This window comes from Paroedura picta, chromosome 1 (genome assembly GCF_049243985.1).
Source record: "Paroedura picta isolate Pp20150507F chromosome 1, Ppicta_v3.0, whole genome shotgun sequence".
NCBI lineage: Eukaryota > Metazoa > Chordata > Lepidosauria > Squamata > Gekkonidae > Paroedura > Paroedura picta.
In genome coordinates, this window is record NC_135369.1 from 195,696,852 (window position 1) to 195,717,384 (window position 20,533).

At 51.3% G+C, this 20,533-nt stretch overlaps 1 protein-coding gene across 2 annotated transcripts in view; it reads right to left on the reverse strand.

Moving 5' to 3' along the window:
• JAG1 (jagged canonical Notch ligand 1) overlaps window positions 1–20,533 on the reverse strand; it is a 55,258-nt gene that overhangs the window by 26,435 nt on the left and 8,290 nt on the right. For both annotated transcript variants that reach the window (XM_077315924.1, XM_077315913.1), the window contains 3 exons: window positions 15,607–15,658; window positions 5,002–5,256; window positions 3,660–3,720 (listed from right to left, as the gene is read on the reverse strand). In XM_077315924.1, coding sequence (XP_077172039.1) covers window positions 3,660–3,720; window positions 5,002–5,256; window positions 15,607–15,658 — 368 coding nt within the window. The remainder of the gene's footprint in view (window positions 1–3,659; window positions 3,721–5,001; window positions 5,257–15,606; window positions 15,659–20,533) is intronic.

The window sequence follows — 20,533 nt, forward strand, 5'->3', positions numbered from 1 at the left end:
ACCCGACAAATGTGGAGCTGAACACGCAGAGAAAGGCGCCTTCTGATCGCTCCGGTCCTGCAAGTCTACCACTGAACCACCGAGCCACGTCCACACAAAAGCTTACGGAGCAGGCAGAGGGGGGACCGGCCATCCTGAGGGCCCTGGTGCTGCCCAGAGAGCAGGGGCAAAGACACTTCACCCCCTCCATATTTATTTATGCTTTAATTTATGTCCTGCCACTCCCGGACCGGCTTGTGGTGGCTAACCGTAGATAAAACCCCACAACAAAATCCCCCCCAAAGGACAAAAACCCAACCGTCAATAACAATAAAACCCAGAGGAATTGGCAGTGGGCTAAAAACCCAAGCCCAACCCTGCTCACAGGAAACATGAAGAACATTAAGATGCCTCCGGGGCTTAGTCGGGGGGTAGCCGGATCTGACTTGGTCAGGAGGGGAGAGCCCGGATCTCAACAGCCCAGGCCTCAACCACAGGCAGCCTCACTCTAGAAAAGCTCCAGCCCCCTTTCCAAGAGGAAGAATTCGCTGCTTCCCCACATTGGGCAAGGGCTTTGCCCCTCTCGTTCCGTTTCCCTGCCTTCCAGAAGAGAGAGACTCCCCAGCACAGGACAGGGGAAGCAGAGGGGAACATCCACGCATTATGCCCAGCGCTTGCTTCTCAAAACCCTGCAGCCTCCAACGTAACAGACCACGACTCCTCCTGACTGGGATGGGAGGAGAAATTATATGATCTGATTTCTTTGCCTGGCTCCAAGGAGATCCCTGAAGAGAGGGAGAGAGAGTGTGTGTGTGTGTGGGGGGGGGGCGGCATTGGGAATGGCGGCTTTGCAGGCGGAGTGTGGGAAAGCTGCACCTTAAGTCAATAAGGCCCTGAGTGCATGCCTGGGCAGCGAGTGGGAGGGGAGCGCGGAGAGCGGCTTCAGCTCTGGAAACAAAGCCTTTGTTCTGGCTAGGAAGGAATGTGGGCAAACCCTGCAAGGCACTTTGGGCCAGAGGACAGGAGCACAAATCTTTCCTGAGCTTCCACTCGCAACCCCCCCCCCCACCACCACCACCACTGGGCTCCGGCCCAGCTCAGTCGGAGGCTGCACAGAGGAAGAGGAGCTGGTTTCTGTACCACCCCTGCTTTTCACGACTCAACGGAGCCTCAAAGCGGCCCACAATCTCCTTCCCTTCCTCTCCCCATAACCGGCCACCCCGCTGGCTGCATGCGGGGGAGGAGCACAGAATCAAGCCCGGTCCCCCAGATTAAAGGCCACAGCTCCAAGCGGATCCAGCCACAACCCTGGGCCCTCCTCTCATGTTCTCCAAGGACTGATTCACAGGTTGTATCGAGGGGTGGGAAGAATCGAACCCAGGACAAATACAGAGTCTGCCACCAGGATGCAGCTGACTTGCGCTGATCCTACAGTGCTATGCCAGGCAAGAGATGCCCAGAGGTGGTCCTGCCACTGCCTACCTCGGGGGTCTCCCACCTGCACCAACCCTGCTTAATTTCTGAGCTCCAGTAAGATCGAGCCAGCCTGGGCGATCCTGCCTGTGAGCCAGAAAACAATCGCCTTATGCACTCGTCCGAGCAGGAGTCATGCTTTTCATGCCTGCCTCCCTTTTCTCCCCAGCTTCTCTTGTCCTCTCCTCTCAGCAACCCCATGAAGTCAGGCTGGGAGGGAGTTCTCCCCGGGTCACCCAGCCAACTTCCACGGCACGAGTGGGCATTCCCACCCAGCTCTCCCGGATCCTAGCCGGACTCTCTAACTCAGGGGTCCCCAACCAGGGAGGGGGGCTGCGGAAGAGGCCCGTGGCCTTCCCCCTCCTACCCTTATGGACTTAGCCACAAACATCAGAACGGGCTGCCCCTGCCCAGAGGGCTCCGCCATGGGTGTAAAAATAAAAGTCGGGGGGGGGGGGGCTGGTGGTGTCTTGGTATTGGGGGGGGCATATGGGCTACAGTCGTGTGTTCAGCTCAGTTTGGCTGCCTCAGTGATCACCGAAGCCTGAAGCGGCGCATAGGAGGCCAGTGCCACGGAGAGGAGTGGCGGTGGTGCGCCAGCTGGCTGCCACACACACACACACACACACACAATGTTCTGCACCTGCGTGAGGTCACCAGCTGGTGCACTGCTGCCGCCCCTCCTCTCCACACCACGGCGCTGGCTGCCTTGGCCTTCGGTGATCTCCGAGGCAGCTGGACCACGCTGAAGCGCACCCCCCTATTCTGGGATGTCTACTCAGCTCCTGCCATTCTTTCAAGCCAACATGAGGCGCTGTAGTAGTGGTGGGGGAGGTGACGCCACTTCCGGTGACAGGTCACTTCCAGGGGGCATGACAGGGAGGCGTGGCCAGCTGACCCCTTCTGGGGCTCCTGGAAGCTTGAACATTTATTTCTGGGGGCTCCTCCACAATCAAAGGCTGTGGAAACGGCTGCTCCAGCCACTATATCACACCTGCTCTCAGTTTTCAATGCATTACAGCTTGAGGTAAGTGCCTAAATTCATTCTCTCTCTAATCGCAGAAAATGCTGATAAAACAATTCTGGGGGGCTGAGACCACAGCATGATCCGTGCCTATGCAAGGGACTGGCCACATCTCCCTCCTTGACTGTTCCTCTCTGTGTGGCAAACAGGAGAGCCTCACGTTTAAGTCAAAAGCAAGCCAGGATGTTCATAAACTCTTTGGTCCTGCAAAATTCACATCAGGGAAGAGGACAACCAGCATCACAACCGCAGAGAACTATACCAGGATTGCCCCAGAGCTGGGAATGGCAGGATCCCTCCGGAAGGTGGGGAAGTTCACCATTGGAAAGGAAGCAAACCCACATCCCTGCACCTTTCTACCTGGCATCTATGAGGCATCAGCAGCCTGGCTTCAGCTCCTTTCGGCCCACAGGACTGGGGTTGCATTGTTTTGGTGGAGGAGACCCTAAAAACTCATGATCGGAGTCACCAACCTCAAAGCCATAATCACCTTGAGTGCAAGGCGTACACCCCTGGACACTCAGGAGCTGCCTTCCCCCAAACAAGACCGAAATGATGTGCAATAACCATTGACCTTCCAAAGCAAAAGCCCTTCCACTGTTTGGCTCCCTGTGCTTTTTGCACCCCCCCCCCCCCCCCGGTCTACCGGCCAAACCAGAGGACAGACTTCAAAGAGCGAGAGCAAAACCTCAGCCTTCATCAGCTTCCTCCAACAAGATTCCATCCCAGCTATTAAGCTCTCATCACTCTCCGGTCTGGCTCCCAGCAGCAGAGGAACCGAGCGGCCGCATCAATGTCATGCTAAAGAACGGCTCAACTTTTGCTTATCAAAGCGGGGGGGGGGGCATTACTGAAATTAAAGCTACTGGAGGAAAATGCAATGAGGAGTCAAAGAATGCAACTCGTTTTGAAGCAGTGATCCTTTGCGCCCCTCCCCCTTGATAAGAGCCGGCACTTGAAAGCCAGGAAGATCTCCCCAGAACGGCGACCACTTCATTGATCAAGCTTGACTTTACCAGGCTCCGCAAGGAGCAAGAATGCAGGACGAGGGGCTGACTCCCCTCCCCTCCCTCCCCTCCCCTCCCCTCCCCTCCCCTCCCCTCCCCTCCCCTCCCCTCCCCCACACTGCACTTGAACAGTTGCTGCAACTCGCCTCGCAAGAGAGAAAGTTTGGTGGATTTACCTGCACTCTCCAGGGACTTTGCAGGACCCATGTTTGGGGCTACAACCCTGGCGACAGATGGCTGGAAAAAAAAAAGGGGGGGGGAGAGAAGAGAATTAAGGGAAGGGGTTTTCATCAGCAAAAACAGACCCTTTCCTAGACCCTCGTCCCCGTGGGAACGTTTTAATCTCTAGCTAGCCCTGTAATCCTGCTAAATCCAAGGTTCAAACAGATCTCGGGTCTCAAGTCTACTGGAAAAGAAACCGAGGTGGGTTAATGCCCACTGACAGCCAACCCCCATCTAAGGCCTCCCGTCAACAAGGCAGGAGTCACTGAACCCATTTTCGTTTTAAACAAAAGCCGTTGCGGGGTCGGCAGCATTGTCTTCTGGCTTCCAAAGATGGACGCCTCCCTCGTCTCCATGGAGACAGATCAATAAGGGCAGCCAGCCACCGCAGTGTCTCTGCAGGAGGAGGAAAGCGCAAGAGTCCAGGAACACCCGAAACACTGGGACAACGTGGGACAAGAGGAGATTTTGGGTGGTGCTGCTCACTTCCTCAGAGGTAGCGAGAACAGGCGTCCGCCTGTCCTTAGGCCTTGGATCTGAAATCTCTCTGTCCTCCCAGCTGTAATGCTAGATGGGCCCGCGCTCTAGCTGTACGTGAAGAAGAGAGCGGGGACTCACAGCCACTCCTCCCTGCCCCACATTTTAGTCTTTCGGGTGCTCCTGGACTCTTGCTCTGACCCCCTCCTGCATTCTCTTCTCTAAGGCAGAGCTGTGCCATCCAGGTCTTCCCTGCAGTGTTTCCATACCCGAAAAGGGTATCAGGCTTGTGAGTGCTTTGAAACACCCAGCAGTGGATCAGTCCCATCTGCTGTAGGGTAAAGATACAAAACTGCCTTAGACCATCAGCCCAGCCCGTCCAGGAAGGACCAACGGGAGGCTGCTTCCAGGGCCTTCTGCAGCAGTTTCCCTCCAGCGCTTGCAGCTAGAGATGCTGCGCACTGAGCATGGGACTCCCACATGCAGCATGATTGAACTGTGGCCTCCTTTGCACTTGTCAACCCTGGGACTCCCCTGGCTACAACTTGGAATGTCTCCATCTCAATCTTCTTTGGTTAAAAAGAATCTAGTTTACCAGAGTAGATGGGAGACCCACAAATCTTCTGTTCATAGACAAGAGGTCCTCCCAATTCCACCCCAGGAGGCCGGAACAGGGAAGAGCGGCCACCCATCTCTCTTCCCAGGGGGCCACTGGCCAGTCACATCACCACAAGACGCATCGTTGCGACGACTGGGAAACCCGGCAGCCTTACAACAACGGTGCTCCCCGCGATTGGAATGGAAATGCGAATTACAAACCTTTGTTGCATTCGAGCCCCATCCAGCCTTCCAGGCAGGTTTTGTTGCCGTTCTGATCGCAGGTGTAGTGTCCAAAGAAGTCGTCCCGCGGCCGACAAAACTTGTTGCAGCCGAAGCCGTAATAATGCTCATCGCACGTGACTCGAATCTGGTACTCAAAGTGAGCGACGCCAGCGTTCTGCTTCAGGGTCTGCCACTGCCGGCTGGGGTTGATCATGCCAGAGTGAGACGCTTTCTCAATGATGTTGTCTCCATCTTTTCAAGGGAGGAAAAAGTCGGGGGTGGGGGGTGGGAGTAAACGAGTTAGCTCTCCCCTGCCAAGGCAGGCCTCTGTGAAGGGTCTGAAAAGGAAAGAGGCTTTCTGCAGGCGGGGGGGGGGGGAGGGGGGAGGTGCAAGAGTGCTCGGGGGGGGGGACCAGCAGAAGTGCGCAGATACAGAGCAGGAAGCCACACCAGAAGACCTCAACTCTCTCCGGAACTCAAGACCGGCTGCTTCACATACCAAGAAGCACTTTACACCTGCTAAATTATGCCGCTTCAATCCATCCAACAGGTCTCCAACAGGTCCTGCTAGACCAACCTAGTTTCCTTTTTTGAGCAAGTAACAGGTTTGCTGGATCGGGGAAATTCGGTTGATGTCATTTACTTGGATTTTAGTAAAGCTTTTGACAAGGTTCCCCATGATGTTCTGATGGATAAATTGAAAGACTGCAATCTGGATTTTCAGATAGTCAGGTGGATAGGGAATTGGTTAGAGAACCGTACTCAAAGAGTTGTTGTCAATGGTGTTTCATCAGACTGGAGAGAGGTGAGTAGCGGGGTACCTCAGGGCTCGGTGCTTGGCCCGGTACTTTTTAACATATTTATTAATGATCTAGATGAGGGGGTGGAGGGACTATTCATCAAGTTTGCAGATGACACCAAATTGGGAGGACTGGCAAATACTCCGGAAGATAGAGACAGAGTTCAACGAGATCTGAACACAATGGGAAAATGGGCAAATGAGAACAAGATGCAATTTAATGAAGATAAGTATAAAGTTCTGCATCTGGGTCAGAAAAATGAAAAGCATGCCTACTGGATGGGGGATACGCTTCTAGGTAGCACTGTGTGAACGAGACCTTGGGGTACTTGTGGATTGTGAACTAAACATGAGCAGGCAGTGTGATGCAGCGGTAAAAAAGGCAAATGCCATTTTGGGCTGTATCAACAGGGGCATCACATCAAAATCACAAGATGTCATAGTCCCATTGTATACAGCACTGGTCAGACCACACCTGGAGTACTGTGTGCAGTTCTGGAGGCCTCACTTCAAGAAGGCCGTAGATAAAATTGAAAGGGTACAGAGGAGAAGAAGAAGAAGAGTTGGTTCTTATATGCCGCTTTTCCCTACCCGAAGGAGGCTCAAAGCGGCTTACAGTCGCCTTCCCATTCCTCTCCCCACAACAGACACCCTGTGGGGTGGGTGAGGCTGAGAGAGCCCTGATATCACTGCTCGGTCAGAACAGTTTTATCAGTGCTGTGGCGAGCCCAAGGTCACCCAGCTGGTTGCATGTGGGGGAGTTTAGTATCAAACCCAGCATGCCAGATTAGAAGTCCGCACTCCTAACCACTACACCAATCTGGCGACGAAGATGATCTGGGGCCAAGGGACCAAGCCCTATGAAGATAGGTTGAGGGACTTGGGAATGTTCAGCCTGGAGAAAAGGGGGTTGAGAGGAGACATGATAGCCCTCTTTAAGTATTTGAAAGGTTGTCACTTGGAGGAGGGCAGGATGCTGTTTCTGTTGGCTGCAGAGGAAAGGACACACAGTAATGGGTTTAAACTTCAAGTACAACGATATAGGCTAGATATCAGGAAAACATTTTTCACAGTCAGAGTAGTTCAGCAGTGGAATAGGCTGCCTAAGGAGGTGGTAAACTCCCCCTCACTGGCAGTCTTCAAGCAAAGGTTGGATACACACTTTTCTTGGATGCTTTAGGATGCTTGAGGCTGATCCTGCGTTGAGCAGGGGGTTGGACTAGATGGCCTCTATGGCCCCTTCCAACTCTATGGTTCTATGATTCTATGATCCCATCAACCATTTGCAGGCCACACGGCCAAGTCCAGCTGCACTCCAAGGGGGCGGAAAGAGTGTGAAGGGGCCCTTCTCTCACACGCAGAAGCGTTCATTTCCAAACAAGAGTTATCTTATTCATTATATGGATTTATATATACTCTGCTCCCAGCGAACTGGCTCGCAGCGGTTTACAGGAATGTAAAATACAGTTCCAATCCATAAAACAACGATGTCAACAGTATAAAGCAAAACCCCCCCCCATTAAAATATAACTCTAAAACTCTACAATATTACAGATGGCGGTAATAATTAACAACCAAACTCATTCCCTACACAAACTTATTGGGTCGGTCTAAAATCAGGCAGATCTCAAAAAGTTAGGTGTTACACCCAGCTTTTCACTACCAGGAGTCTCAAAGGGGCTTACAATCACCTTCCCTTTCTTCTCCCCACAACAGACACCCTGTGAGGTGGGTGAGGCTGAGAGAGCCCTGAGATTACTGAAGAAGAAGAAGAGTTGGTTCTTATATGCCACTTTTCTCTTACCTGAAGGAGTCTCAAAGGGGCTTTCAGTCAGCTTCCCTTCCTTTCCCCACAACAGGCACCCTGTGAGGGAGGGGAGGCTGAGAGAGCCCTGAGAACTGGGACTGACCCACGGTCACCCAGCTGGTTGCATGTGAAAGAGAAGTGGAGAATCAAATATGGCTCTCCAGATCAGAGGCCACAGCCTTTGACCGATATACTGGGATTGATTCCCCGCTCTCCCAGATGCAGCCAGCTGGACTCACCACAGCTCTTCTGTCCAAGCAGTAATCTCAGGGCTCTCTCAGCCCCACCTACCTCAAAGGGTGTCTATTGTGGGGAGAGGAAAGGGAAGGCAACTGTAAGCTGCTTTGAGCCTCCTTTGGGTAGAGAAAAGCGGCATCTAAGAACCCACTCTTCTTCTGCTTCAAGCTGGCCCTCTGGACAGGAATGCCGTATATGGAAGGATGTGCCCATGTCCCTCCCACTAGGAATGCCCTATGCCCACTGGAGCCAGCCTCTGGGGAGTGCTGAAGCTTTTGTGCCAGAGGGGCAAGTGCTAGGTGTTGTCTCATCTACTCAAACAGTTGAATCATCGGGAGAGCTATTTATACAGGATTACTTTGACTGTGGGAAAAGCAGATAATTTGGTGCTTGGAACAGTAATAAATATTCTTATTTTTATAAACTTCCTTGTAGATTTAGGTACTGTACAAATATATATATAAACACACAGAAACACGACAGGCTTACACTATAACGATGGGGGAAATACTACATTAGCTGTTTGATTAAGCACTTTTAAAATGCCTCCTGTACATTTTAGAGGCCATAAAGGCCACCCTGCTGCACACTGAACCGTACGCTGAGGGGAAAAGGGAGTCTGGTCAGCAAACCGATGGGAAAACGTTCAACTTAAATTCTTGAGGCTAGAAGAAACTGAAAACCGAAGCGAGACACGCAACTTGCAATTAGAAGGTGGCAGAAAAACCAAGAAGAATACACCTAGAGTTCGCCAGTGGTTCTGCCGGCACTTTGCTCTGATTAGCCACCTATTAATATGATGCCCATAGTATTTATCAAGCCCTCGGGCGGCACACGGTAGCTGGCTTGCAGCCGCCTGTTTACTCTCGACGGACAGGAGCCAGAAGAGCTCCAGACAAGCAGGCTTAAGGAAGAAGAGGCCTCCCTTCTCAGCACAGCGGAGGCACTCGGCGTGCCCAGAAATGACCTACTTTTCATTTTACCTGCCAACACAAAAACATGCCCAGCTCCTTTCTGGAAACCAGCGGAAAGGTCTCTGTTAACAGAGCACTGGGTGGGCACTTCCACACTCCAGAGGGCTGGGTTCCCAGGCCCTTTAGCAAGAACCCCCGCCCAACCCCGAATAGTTCACGTTTGCTTGGAACATTGTACATATCTGTGGTATTTCACTTTGTTGTTCTGTCTCGCAACGGCAACCATCTGACACTGTCTTACGAGGTGCGTGCTCGCCACACTTCGCTAATGAATGAAACTCTACCCAGAAGTACCTTGTGACACAACGGTGCAGAAAGTGAGGAAGCCACCTTCCCTAAGCTGACCAAGAACAGCATTAACTGCAATCCACCACCACGATAATGTGAAGCAGCACACATTCAACTGAGTTGGCTCAAGAGTGCAGATCTCTCCCACCTTATGCGGTACCTTTCTTGGTTACAACATCTCCTTTCTAGGGCCAATTCACAGAGGTCAACAAACAAGATCGACTGCCCCTTGAGTCTCTGCACGGAATCATGGCCATGGAAGCACAACACAGGAGGAGCCAATGCCAGGGTGGTTTCTAGCCTGTGTTCACCATCCATGTTAGTCTGGAGCAGATGAAGAAGGTCTGAGTCCAGGGGCACCGCTGAGACCAACCAAGTTTTATTATTCAACGCATCAGCTGTTGTGTGCAGGCACACAAAAGCTGTGTTGGTCTTAGAGGAGCCACTGGATACAAACTGTTGCGTGTTCACAATCTTTACTGAAGGCCACGTTCACTTACACAACCCTGTTCACAGCTGAGCTTCTTGACATCCCCAGCAGAAAGGAAGAGAGAGAGACTCTTCGCTGCCTGCAGAAGGACTGGCCAACTATGAGCCACCACGGGGGGCGGGGGGGGGGGGAGCAGACACTCTAGTAACCAGCTTGGGCCAATTTTCCACATGTTCTTCCTCCAGCTCTCATCTTGGTGGCGCAGACCAACCCAAGGAAATTAGTCCAGAGTTCTGCAAACCTGGCATTAGCAGGCCACAAAGAGGGAAGGTCAACCTCTTGCAATGCCATGGCGGCAGACGCCGCAGAGCCGCCGAGAAAGAAAAGTGATCTTTATACTTCCTGTTCGTCAAGGGGGAATCACATGCTCTGAATTTAAATTAAAAAAGAAAGAAATGGGAGAAACTGTAGCATAGAGCACCAGGATGAAAGCAGGGAGCGGGGGAGGATATTTCGGAGTAAGTTTACCCCGCAAGATCATCCGTATTGCTTTAGGAAGCCAAGGCTTTGCCTAAGATCTCGATGTAGTTTTGCTTCTGTGCTGTGCGTTAATTCCATTACTCTTAAGTGCCTCTGCACCCGCAGGCAGAGAGACTAGCAGTGGAGCCCTAAACAGAGCTATGCACTCTTAAATCCCCCTCTGATTTCTCCTCCAGCCTCTCTTCCATCACGGCACTCACGATGGGATGCAAGATGACCTTCTGTATAAACATTGATTAGATCCCTTGATGATGGGCCTGACTGAAGTACATGACTTCTTACCACATTCTCAGGCTATACTTTCCTGAGCTGAAGCGAAGCATTGGGGGGAACACCCTGACCTGGATGGCCCAAGCTACTGCAGTCTAGCCAGATCTTGGTAGCTAAGCAGGGTTGACCTTGGTTAGTAACTGAATGGGAGACCAGCAAGGAAGTCCAGGGGCTGCTACGCTGAGGCAGGCAATGGCAAGCCACCTAGGGTTATCTGCCGTGACCTGGATGGCCCAGGGCAGCCCAATCTCATCATTTCCTGGAGGCAGGCAATGGCAAACCACCTCTGAATGTCTCTTGCCCTGAAAACCCCATAAGGGGTCACCATTAGCCAGCTCTGACTTGAGAAGACAGTCTCCCACCACTACCACTGAAAAAAAGATGAGTTTCCATACTAAGATCTACTTAATCCCCAACACAGGAGAGGCAACTTAAATCAAAATTAGGAGTCCTCTTCCACACTGAAACACATAGAGATTTTCAGGGTGTGGATTCACACTAATCAGATCAGAGATCAATGTAAAAAAGATAGCCGGATGAGTCATACTAAGGCAAGGGTATGGTTGCTCTTGAGTGTAGAACATCCATGTTCCTCAGAAAAGCTGCCTCCAGGGTGCTTAGGGACATCAGTGGATTCCATCTCCCAATCCTCCAAAAGCCTCTTCTCCCACTGCCTCCAAGCACACAACAAATCTTTCTAATCTTTCCAAACTCATTCTGTGGCACTCCTGCAGCACCAACACTACCAACAAAACTGCCATTCCACTGATTTTGAGTATGCTGAAGGAATGAAACAGCAGGACCTAAGTCTGCCTTACCCAGGGAGAAAGTTACACAGAATGTCCCAGTTGGAGCAGAAACAGAATACACAAAGAAGACACTGCGCTAGCAACAATCAGGCCAAAACCGCAGGGTATATCAATGACATATTGATAAGTACTCTCCACCTTCTTCCGTCCTCTGCTGGAGCAACAACACACACACACAAATGAAGCTTGGAGCACATTCTTTGGACATGCTCCAATCCTGCCTTCACATCCAAGCTGTCAGATATATGACTTGCTAATCCAACACTCGGCCTGGATGATCCAGGCTAGTCCAATCTTGCCACAGCTCAGAAGCTAAGCAGGTTTGTTCCTGGTTAATGCTTGGAAGGGAGACCGCCAAGCAAGTCCGGGTTGCTACACAGAGGCAACCAATGGCAAACATCTGGACAACTCTACAGAGTCACCGTAAGTGGGCTACAACTGGATGGAGGCTTTCCACTGGCTGCAGAGGCTTTCAAGGCGTGGCATTCCCTACTGCTATTCTTCCTTTGCCTGGGAAATGTTAACCAAGTCCATCTTTGACAATGCCTCAGTATTTTCCCTCTGCCAGCCTCCCCTTCTCAGACTGGGTTTGTTTTGTTTTGTTCTTTTGCTAGGGGGCAGGGCTATAGTTGCTTCTTGCTGGCAAAGCAGACTTAAGCCAGGGCTTCCTGGAAGCAAGGCACTCTAGATCTGACCCTTGATCCCATGTCTTAAGGATCCAATTTGGGGGCAAAAATTCCATTTTTAACTTTCTTAACTGACAATCTTAAATGGCATATTAAGTTTTTTAAATCTTCTTTTGCTGAAATTTGGAGGATGTGGAAATTATACATCCCTCCAGGTGTTTCTATCAAGTTTTTCTAGGGGCTTTAAACCAGGTTGAACCTCTTAACAGAATGGGGTTTTGGTGGTTTTTTAAAAAAAATATACATTAGAAAGAAAAAAATGTACAAGTTACTGTTTGTTGTCTATCAAGATGGGTAACCAAGTTAACCTGTCTACAGTAGCAGAAAGGAGCACCTTTCAAGAGGAAAGAAATCTGTGGTTCTTCAGACGAGAAGCAGAGACTCCTGGAAGCTCACCTGCCGGCATAAGCAGGGTGAGTCTTTAAGGAGCTTCTTCCAGGCTTAAGTTCTATATGACCCACTAAAGGTTTCTTATCGGTGAACAAAGCCACATGCACAACTGCATTCACGGCAGGGTCACTTGGGCGACCCGACTGAAACACAAACACATTGCAAGCCTTGAAGGTTTAATTAGGAACATGTGCAAGTCCACATTTCACGTTGGTCAGACATCTTGCTCATGGAAATGCGTCTTGACATTTTTTGTTGGAAGACTAGTTTGCCTCCAGAATAGGAAGAGAAATAAAGGATTCATTGTGAAGCCTTGGAAATTTTCTGTTTCATGAAATAAAGATGAGATCTATTCAAAGCAGAGACAGCACAGGCTCCCAAACAAAAAGAACTTTGGATCTTCCTGAAAACAAGAGCTTCCTTTCAAAGGCAGGCATCGCTCGGCCGAATCCACCCAGCACCACCTGAAAGGGCCCTGCGCCTCCTTTCGTCTGCCTATCAAATGACGGCTCTCTGAGTGCCAACGCTCTGCACTATACTGTGCAACCCTGAGCAGAGAACCGCCTAGAAGAAGAAGAAGAGTTGGCTCTTATATGCCGCTTTTCTCTACCCGAAGGAGTCTCAAAGGGGATTACTGTCGCCTTCCCTTCCTCTCCCCACAACAGACACCCTGTGAGGTGGGTGAGGCTGAGAGAGCCCTGATATTCCTGCTGGTCAGAACAGTTTTATCAGCGCCGTGGCGAGCCCAAGGTCACCCAGCTGGCTGCATGTGGGGGAGCGCAAAATTGAACCCAGCTCGCCAGATTAGAAGTCCGCACTCCTAACCACTACACCAAACTGGCTCTCTTGGGGGCTCTAGAAGCTTTGGGCTAATCCTGCATTGAGCAGGGGTTGGACTAGATGGCCTGTATGGCCCCTTCCCACTCTAGGATTCTATGATTCTATGATTCTAACTACAGCAGCCTGGCATGCAACAATGCTGCAAGCGGGATTTCAGAGAGCAGTAATGAACAGAAGTCAGTCCAGTTTTTAATCCATGGGCTTCCTGCTGGGAAAAGCATTCTTCGAACTCTGCTATTACTCCGCTGGATCTCTCTGAACGGGTCCAGGTCACAGAGTCATGGGTGGCCGACACAACCATTTGGGAAGATACTGAACCCAAAGGCAGAGAAGTGCAAGGGCCAAACAATGACTAAGTCGCCCCACCTCCTGTCCAGCAGAGGTCTAACATTGCCTGGTCTTGTTTTTTAAGTTAAATGAACTCATCCATATATTTACCGAATCTTTGAACACCATGCATATGCACAGCAGCTAAGAGCACAATTTACTCCATTAGGCCCCAAGTACATCTAGGGGATTCTGGAAGCTGGTCTCTCCCTCTCAGCAATGCCTCCCAACCCCCCCCCCCCCATTTCAAGAACAACGTTGGGCTTATGGGTCCCCTTAACACGTGAAGTTCCCTCACTGCTGCAGGAAGCAGTGATGGCTACAAGAACACACCGTTTCAAGAGGGGGTTGGATAACATCTGGAGAAGAGATGCTCTGTCTTCTTGGTGCTGGGACAACAGTAGGAGGGCTGCTGAGAGCACATGCACTTGGCAACTGTGTGACACAGTGTTGGGCCGGATGGGCCATTGGCTCAATCCATCATGGCTTCTCTTAAGTTCTTGCTCTTAAGGGCAAGAAGAACTTCATACCCAGCGAGAAAACTGCATATACCTGATCTGAGTCCAGTAGCTGTTCTACTGCAGATGAACATGGCTACTCTCTGAAACTGTTAGGGTGGTGCGCTCCGGCCACTTTGGCAAACACTGCAGCCCAAGGTGGGATGGCGCTGGGGCACCAGCCGGCACCAACATGCAGGCACAGAGCTCTGCGTTTGCCTGCGGGCACTGGCAGGTGCACCATCGCCGGCTCTGCACTGCAGCGCTGGCCACCTCAGGCTGCGGTGCTTGCCAAAGCAGCCGGAGCGCATAGCCCTATTGTATCTACCTGAATACTTCTAAGAACACATGCTGGCCAAAGCACTGCCATCCATCTAGCGACAGGAGTTGGGGGTGGGGGATGTCCTTGAGAACAGGCTCTTCCAAGGGGCAAGCAGCCTGTGCAAAAAGTCACACGAAGCAGACGCCACTTAACATTTATGGTAAAAAAGTTCCAGGAAGAGCAGCAAGATTCTGAAAGCCATTTACTTTTGACTCTAAGCCAAGTTCCAACATTCACAGCAAGGTTCAAAGCACCGTGAAGTTTTAAATGTCAGTGCTGAAGTTCCCCAGACTCTGTTCTCCCTGGGAAGGCTTTCCAGAGGCCAGGAACGGGAGGAGGTTCAAGACAAAACGTGACTCTTCTGGAGGAAGAGGCACTGATGGACAGTTGGGTGACGGTTGGCCTCCTCTTCCCTCCCCCAAAGTCATCTTCCTTCTCAGAAACTTCCTTCTTGGCAGCGTTGCTTACCAGTGTGTGGAGCCTCTTCACAGCCCCACTGCCAATTTACGTTTGTTCTGGTTGCTGCCTGTGGCAGTGGATTAGAGACTGAACCCACTGATATAATTTGTATTACAGACAACTGTAGAAAAGCATCTAGGATTATTTGTGCGGAGGGGGGCTGGACAACAGAAATGACGCCTGAGACAATGGGAAGAAGAACCAGCCAGGTCAAAATGGGAAGCAGGGATTCTGCAGGACAACAAGAAGGGCACCCATGTCCCAACACAGTTTCTTTAGCAAAATTGCCATCATTCCTTCAGCAAGGACCTTTGGGGGTCTCTGAAAAACGGCACCCAGCAATACTTGTTATGAAGACCATAATCCTCCATGCAGATGTGGCAAGCCAGATGGACTACTGGTCTGATCCAGCAGGACTCTTCTGGTGTTGACCCACTTCTGATTCACATGCGCTGTCTGCCACCTACCCACAGCTATAGAATCCTAGAGTTGGAAGGGGCCATACAGGCCATCTAGTCCAACCCCCTGCTCAACGCAGGATCAGCCCAAAGCATCCAAGAAAAGTGTGTCTCCAACCTTTGCTTGAAGACTGCCAGTGATGCATCAGTGGCCCCCTATAAAAAGTGATCCATCAGTGGCCCCCGCCATACAGGGCGGAGGTAGCATTGCTAACTAGATAAAATCCCTCTCCAGGCTGTAAGCCCAGCATGGAAATAAAGTCTTCCGCTGTGTGTAATTATGGCCATCAAAGCTGGAGGAGGAACTGTCACAATTAGGCTGAACAACTTGACCATTTGTGGCTCTTCTGAAGAACCTCGGGACAAGGAATTTCTCTGCACACGCTGCGTTGACCCCCTTCTTTACTACCAGCTTTTACGAAACAGGGCAGGGAAATGAACCACAGAATGACAGAAGAGCCATACTCACGAAGACTGTCGTTACTGAAATCCCAGGCCTCCACCAGCAGCGTGTAGGATCTCTGCAAAACAGTAAGAGACACTTGTTAGCCTTTAAGAGGCAGGTGCAGTCTTGGCCTGGCCACTGTTTAGAAGCACTTAAAGGGGAAGCAACAGCCACGGCCACACACACACACACACACACACACACACACACACACCTCCTCTCTTAAGGTTACTTCTGCACACCCAACAGGCACTAGATTACCCGCGGAGGCCAATGTGATCCTTCTCACAGCTGCTTAAGCTACCTGATCCAGTCTGGCTCAAGCGATTTAAGGTGAAGGGTCTCCTTATCTTTGTCATCACTAATGCGTCTGACATACTTAGCCAGGAAGTTCGGCATTCCCAAGCTCAGGAGCATCTTCAAGTTAAGCGCAACAAGAACATTTCCGAGAAGGAAGACCGCTTGGGCGGGGGAGGGAGTAAAAGGGGGCCAACAGTCACAAAAGATCAGCTTTTCTCATCCAGGAAGGGGGAAAAGCCACCGAGCGGGGCTGCTGGGACAGGCCTGCCAGCAGTCAGAATCTCCAGAGACTTGCTTTTCAGCACCCCCTTTGAATGCTTTTGTCTGCCCATCGCTGCTCCCACAAGTATCAGGTAACTAAGGAAAGGATGAATTGAGGAAGGAGAGGAGGGGGGAGGGAGAGAAAGGGACCAAACAGCCTCTCAAAAGGGGGGGAAAAGTGAGTGGGCCCTCCCCATATGGGGGGAGGGGGGAAAGAGGGGAGAAATGAAAGAAACTCCAAGCTGCTGCATGCTTGAGAACTCATCCAAATGCCCAGCAAATTTTCTCCTAAAGGTCAGCCCCCGCTCCCCACAAGCCTACACAGAAGACAAACTGAATGAGATTCTAGGTCAGCTACTTTTTAAAAACTGGTTGAGCCCCCATGGCCATCATATCCTGATCCTGCACCTCTCCAATGTACAAGGATCCCATAAAGGAACCGTGTGGAGTTCAAAAGGCTTAAGTGGGACGTGGGACGTGGGAAATTCCCCCCCCCCATTCCCCCACTACCACCAATTATTCTGTAAGGAAAAATACTTTGCCATCCTGGTTTTCATTGCAGATTGCAAGAGCCAGTGTGGCTTAGGGAGTACCATGGTTGATGAGGAAGCCCCCGGAAGCCATGAAATCCCCAGGTTACCTCTTGCTCTCTTCCATTTCTCTCTGCGTAGCCTACCTCACCAGATTTTGCCAGGAGGAAAGGGACAACAAAACCAGCCCCCTAACCTGATCAAGGAATGGTGGCATCAAAGAGGACAGACAGACTGCACCTCTTTAGGGGAAAACACGCCTTCAAGTTGGATCCAATCCAGAGTCTCTGCCAAATCCTGCTCCTGGGAGACAAGGGACCCTCAGGAACATGGAAACACGACTCTGGATCCCACCCATGACTCAAGCACCCATAGCCAGCAAGCACCTCTTTTACAAGACACACTAAACGGAACTGGAATTTGCTGCTCCCCTGGGCCCCAGAGCTCACCCAGGACCCCAAAGTTGCAGATGGTATTTTAAGAGAAACCCCCCCCCCACACACACACACACAGAAGCCCTCACTATAAGCTCTCTAGTCACCCAAAGACATTGGAAACGCTGCATGTGTCGACAAAAGGCTGTACCCGGAATCTCACTTTGTTGGTCCTAAAAGTCCTAAATTTGGAAGAGGACCATCAGGCGATGGGACTCAAACTTTGCTCTACTCCTTTAGGCCAACTCAGCTGCCCCCACTGGAATCTCAGAGGCTCGAAGGTCAGTTTTGGGTTTGAGTGGTTTCCAATGACCTTGAGGAGAAGGCCACAGGCCAGGCCCCACAGCATTCAGCAGAATGTGCACCTCAAGAGAAAGTGCCAAGTCTTCCAGGGATCAGGCGTAAGCATTCGGTCAGCAGGGAGGCAACTCTCAACTTGGGCAATGAAAACGAAAATTGTGACTCCAGAGCTTGAACGCATCTTGCGCCTCCTTCCCACACCAGAGCAGCAGAAGGGAATTAAATGTCGCCAGAAACAAGAAACTTTCGTAAAAGGAAAGCAAACAACTGCAAGGTGTAAGAAGCAAGAGGCTGCCTTAAAAAGAAAAGGGGGGAAAGTCAGCAGCACAGAAATTTCTCACGACTCAGCTCAGCAGGCAGCCTCTGAATGAAAAGGGGGGGGGGGAGCCAGGTTTAAAAAAAAAAAGAGAGAGAAAAGGCACAGTGTTGGACGGCAGCCTAAATATGTTTCATATTGAAAGCAGACAAGGATTCCATTTCATTCACTGATAACTGTGGGAAAATGCTTAGAAAAGTAAGCATATCTGGGCAAGCCAAGGCACATGCCCATCTCGTAAACGGTGCCTGACTCCCCTCCCCCCCTCCCGCATTCCAATTGTGTTACCACCACACAACCCACAGGCTTCCTTCCCCAGGTCACAACTTCTCAACCCATGAGGAGAAATCCCGGGAGATGCCACAGCCCCCTCCTGCCGCAAGGGCAATGCCCAAGCACCCAGCCCACGCAAACTGAGGGCGGTTCTTCCTGCCCAGGCACTTTCCCACCTCGGATTAATTGCCGGAGAGCTCTGCTCATGTCAAGGCACACAGCCGCCACAACGTGTCTGAGCAAGTTGGAAGCATACCACGGGAAAAATATATACCCCCCCCCCAAAAAAAAAACAAAGGCCCAATTATGGCCACTCAAGCTACCTCCAGCTGGGAGGATATTTTCATCACAGTCTTGCATAATCGTTGGAGAGAGGGAGAGAGAGCACTGTGGCAACAGCTCCGAGCTGGGTCTGGGCTTTGTTTACACGCCCACCCCGTGGGAGAAAAGGAAAGGCAGCACCTCTTCCGAGGAGTCACTCCTCCGACACACCTGGTGGGACCACTGTCTGGCACAGCACAGGGATTTTGCTCCGGCAGGGTTGGCTTGGTTTAGAAAACCCACAAAGCCAAACAGCAACAAAAAGAATGCCACTGCCAGCTTAGAAAATGAAGTGGGAATAAAAATTTTAAAAAACCAGGAACTTATCTAAGTTTTTGGTCAAGTGGTAGAATCCCTGGGTGCAAAGAAACCCTTTCAGCTGCAAACCCCCAAACCCAATGCAACCACTTGCGCATTTGTGTTGCATCATGTAACTTAATAAAAGATTTCTCATGTTCTGCCTTTACAAAGATGTTTCCTGACCTATCTCTAAAAAGAGACAGCCGATATGGAGGCACCCATGAACAGGCCTTTCGCCTGGAGAACTGCACACCACCGAGATGCTAGAGGGTTAAGAGGTGTGCATCCATCCCCACTCCATAGATCAACAATTAAGATATCCAAGGAATGCAAGCCAAGCAAAGAGGCTTCAATTTTCCCATGCCCATGTCTGACCCTTGGACATCTCTGAATAAATACTCCAGTCAGACACAAGAATTCCACATCCTGAACCTTCAGGCCATCAGAATGAAGTACATGGCAACAAGTCACCACTCAACGACTGCAGACTCACCCCCAATTAATTGCCACAACTCAGGCCTTGGCCAGGAGACGGAAAGCCAGAAAAGCCAGCGCTGGGCCACACGTTCAGATGCGGCAACTCAGCCGTGGCATGCGACTACACGTGCCGTGGCCACGCAACAAAATCTGGTTGCAACAACATACCCCAGACAAATCCAGACCCTTCTAAGGCCAGAGGCTTAAGGATACGAACAAAAAGGAGAAAGTTCAGATCGTCACCGTGGAACCAGGAGCTAAAACAGAAGTCACCTGCTGGTGGGGGTCTGGCTGCCATTCCCAGGCTCACTGCCACCAGAGAGAGAAACCTGTGCCCCTGAGGTGTCCTCTTCAGGTGGCAGGTGACTGAATACTTGCCGCCACAAACAGTATCACAGCAGGGAGAAGAGTAGGACAGAAGCCGTCTCCAAAGACCCACCATCTCAAGAGAAGGGGCTTCCGGGGCATTGTGGAAGTGGCATTCAAAGGTCCTCGCCTGAGGGAACGTAGCCCAGGAGAAGGTTTAGCACCTCAACAAAACTAGGCCTGGAACTGCTGCCACAGCCCTGGTCAGCAACGAACAAAGAGCATTTAGGAAAACCCACCCCAAGGCACGTAAGGAGACTGACTCCCGCATGAGCGCCTTTAAGACTTGCAGGGAAGACTAGCAATAAAAGATTTGTCTGTCGAATGAGGCCGTTACAAATCGACCCGTCAAGGTCTAACTGGAAAATACAACCAAGTTCCGCCTCAGTGGCTCTCCAAATGGGGGCCCTGTTTGGATCAGGACCGTGGACTGAATAGAACAGCTGAAGCTCTGAAACAGCCCCCAGGCACAGTTCCCCCAATCTATGACGGGCCCTGGGAGGAGGATGCGCATGGCTCAGCACGGAGTTACCCACTCCTGCCCCGGACTCCTCACAGGTCATCTGGCCAGATTCCAAGGCACAAATGGCAATTTGGGAAAGTTCTGTTTGTCACCCTCGGAGACCGGACCGGTGGCAGAGTTGCCCTTTCCTTTCCCTGGCTCCGCCGTGCTAAGCCACTGGGCAACCTTGGTCACAGCCGCGCCCACTCCCTCCCGGGGCAGCACTTCCAGGGCCCTCCCCTCTCTCGACCCGCCTTGCCTGCCGCTGTCAAGGGGCGCACCGTGCCTCCCCCCACCAAGGATCAGCGGCAGCAGCAGCAGCAGCGGCAGCAGAGTGGGCAACACTACATGACCGTGACGGCAAGACCTCAAACAGACCCCTTTGGGCTAGACTGGTGTCCTCTCCGTGCCCCACTGTGGGACAGCCTGGTTGTCTGCAGAAGCACCAGCTCATGGCACCCGGCACTCGACAGAAAGAGCCGGTGGTCGGGGGGCACCCATCCCACACTGGATTTTTTAAGGCACTCCCCATTTTGAAAAAAATACATAGCTATCAAGAGCGGTACATTCG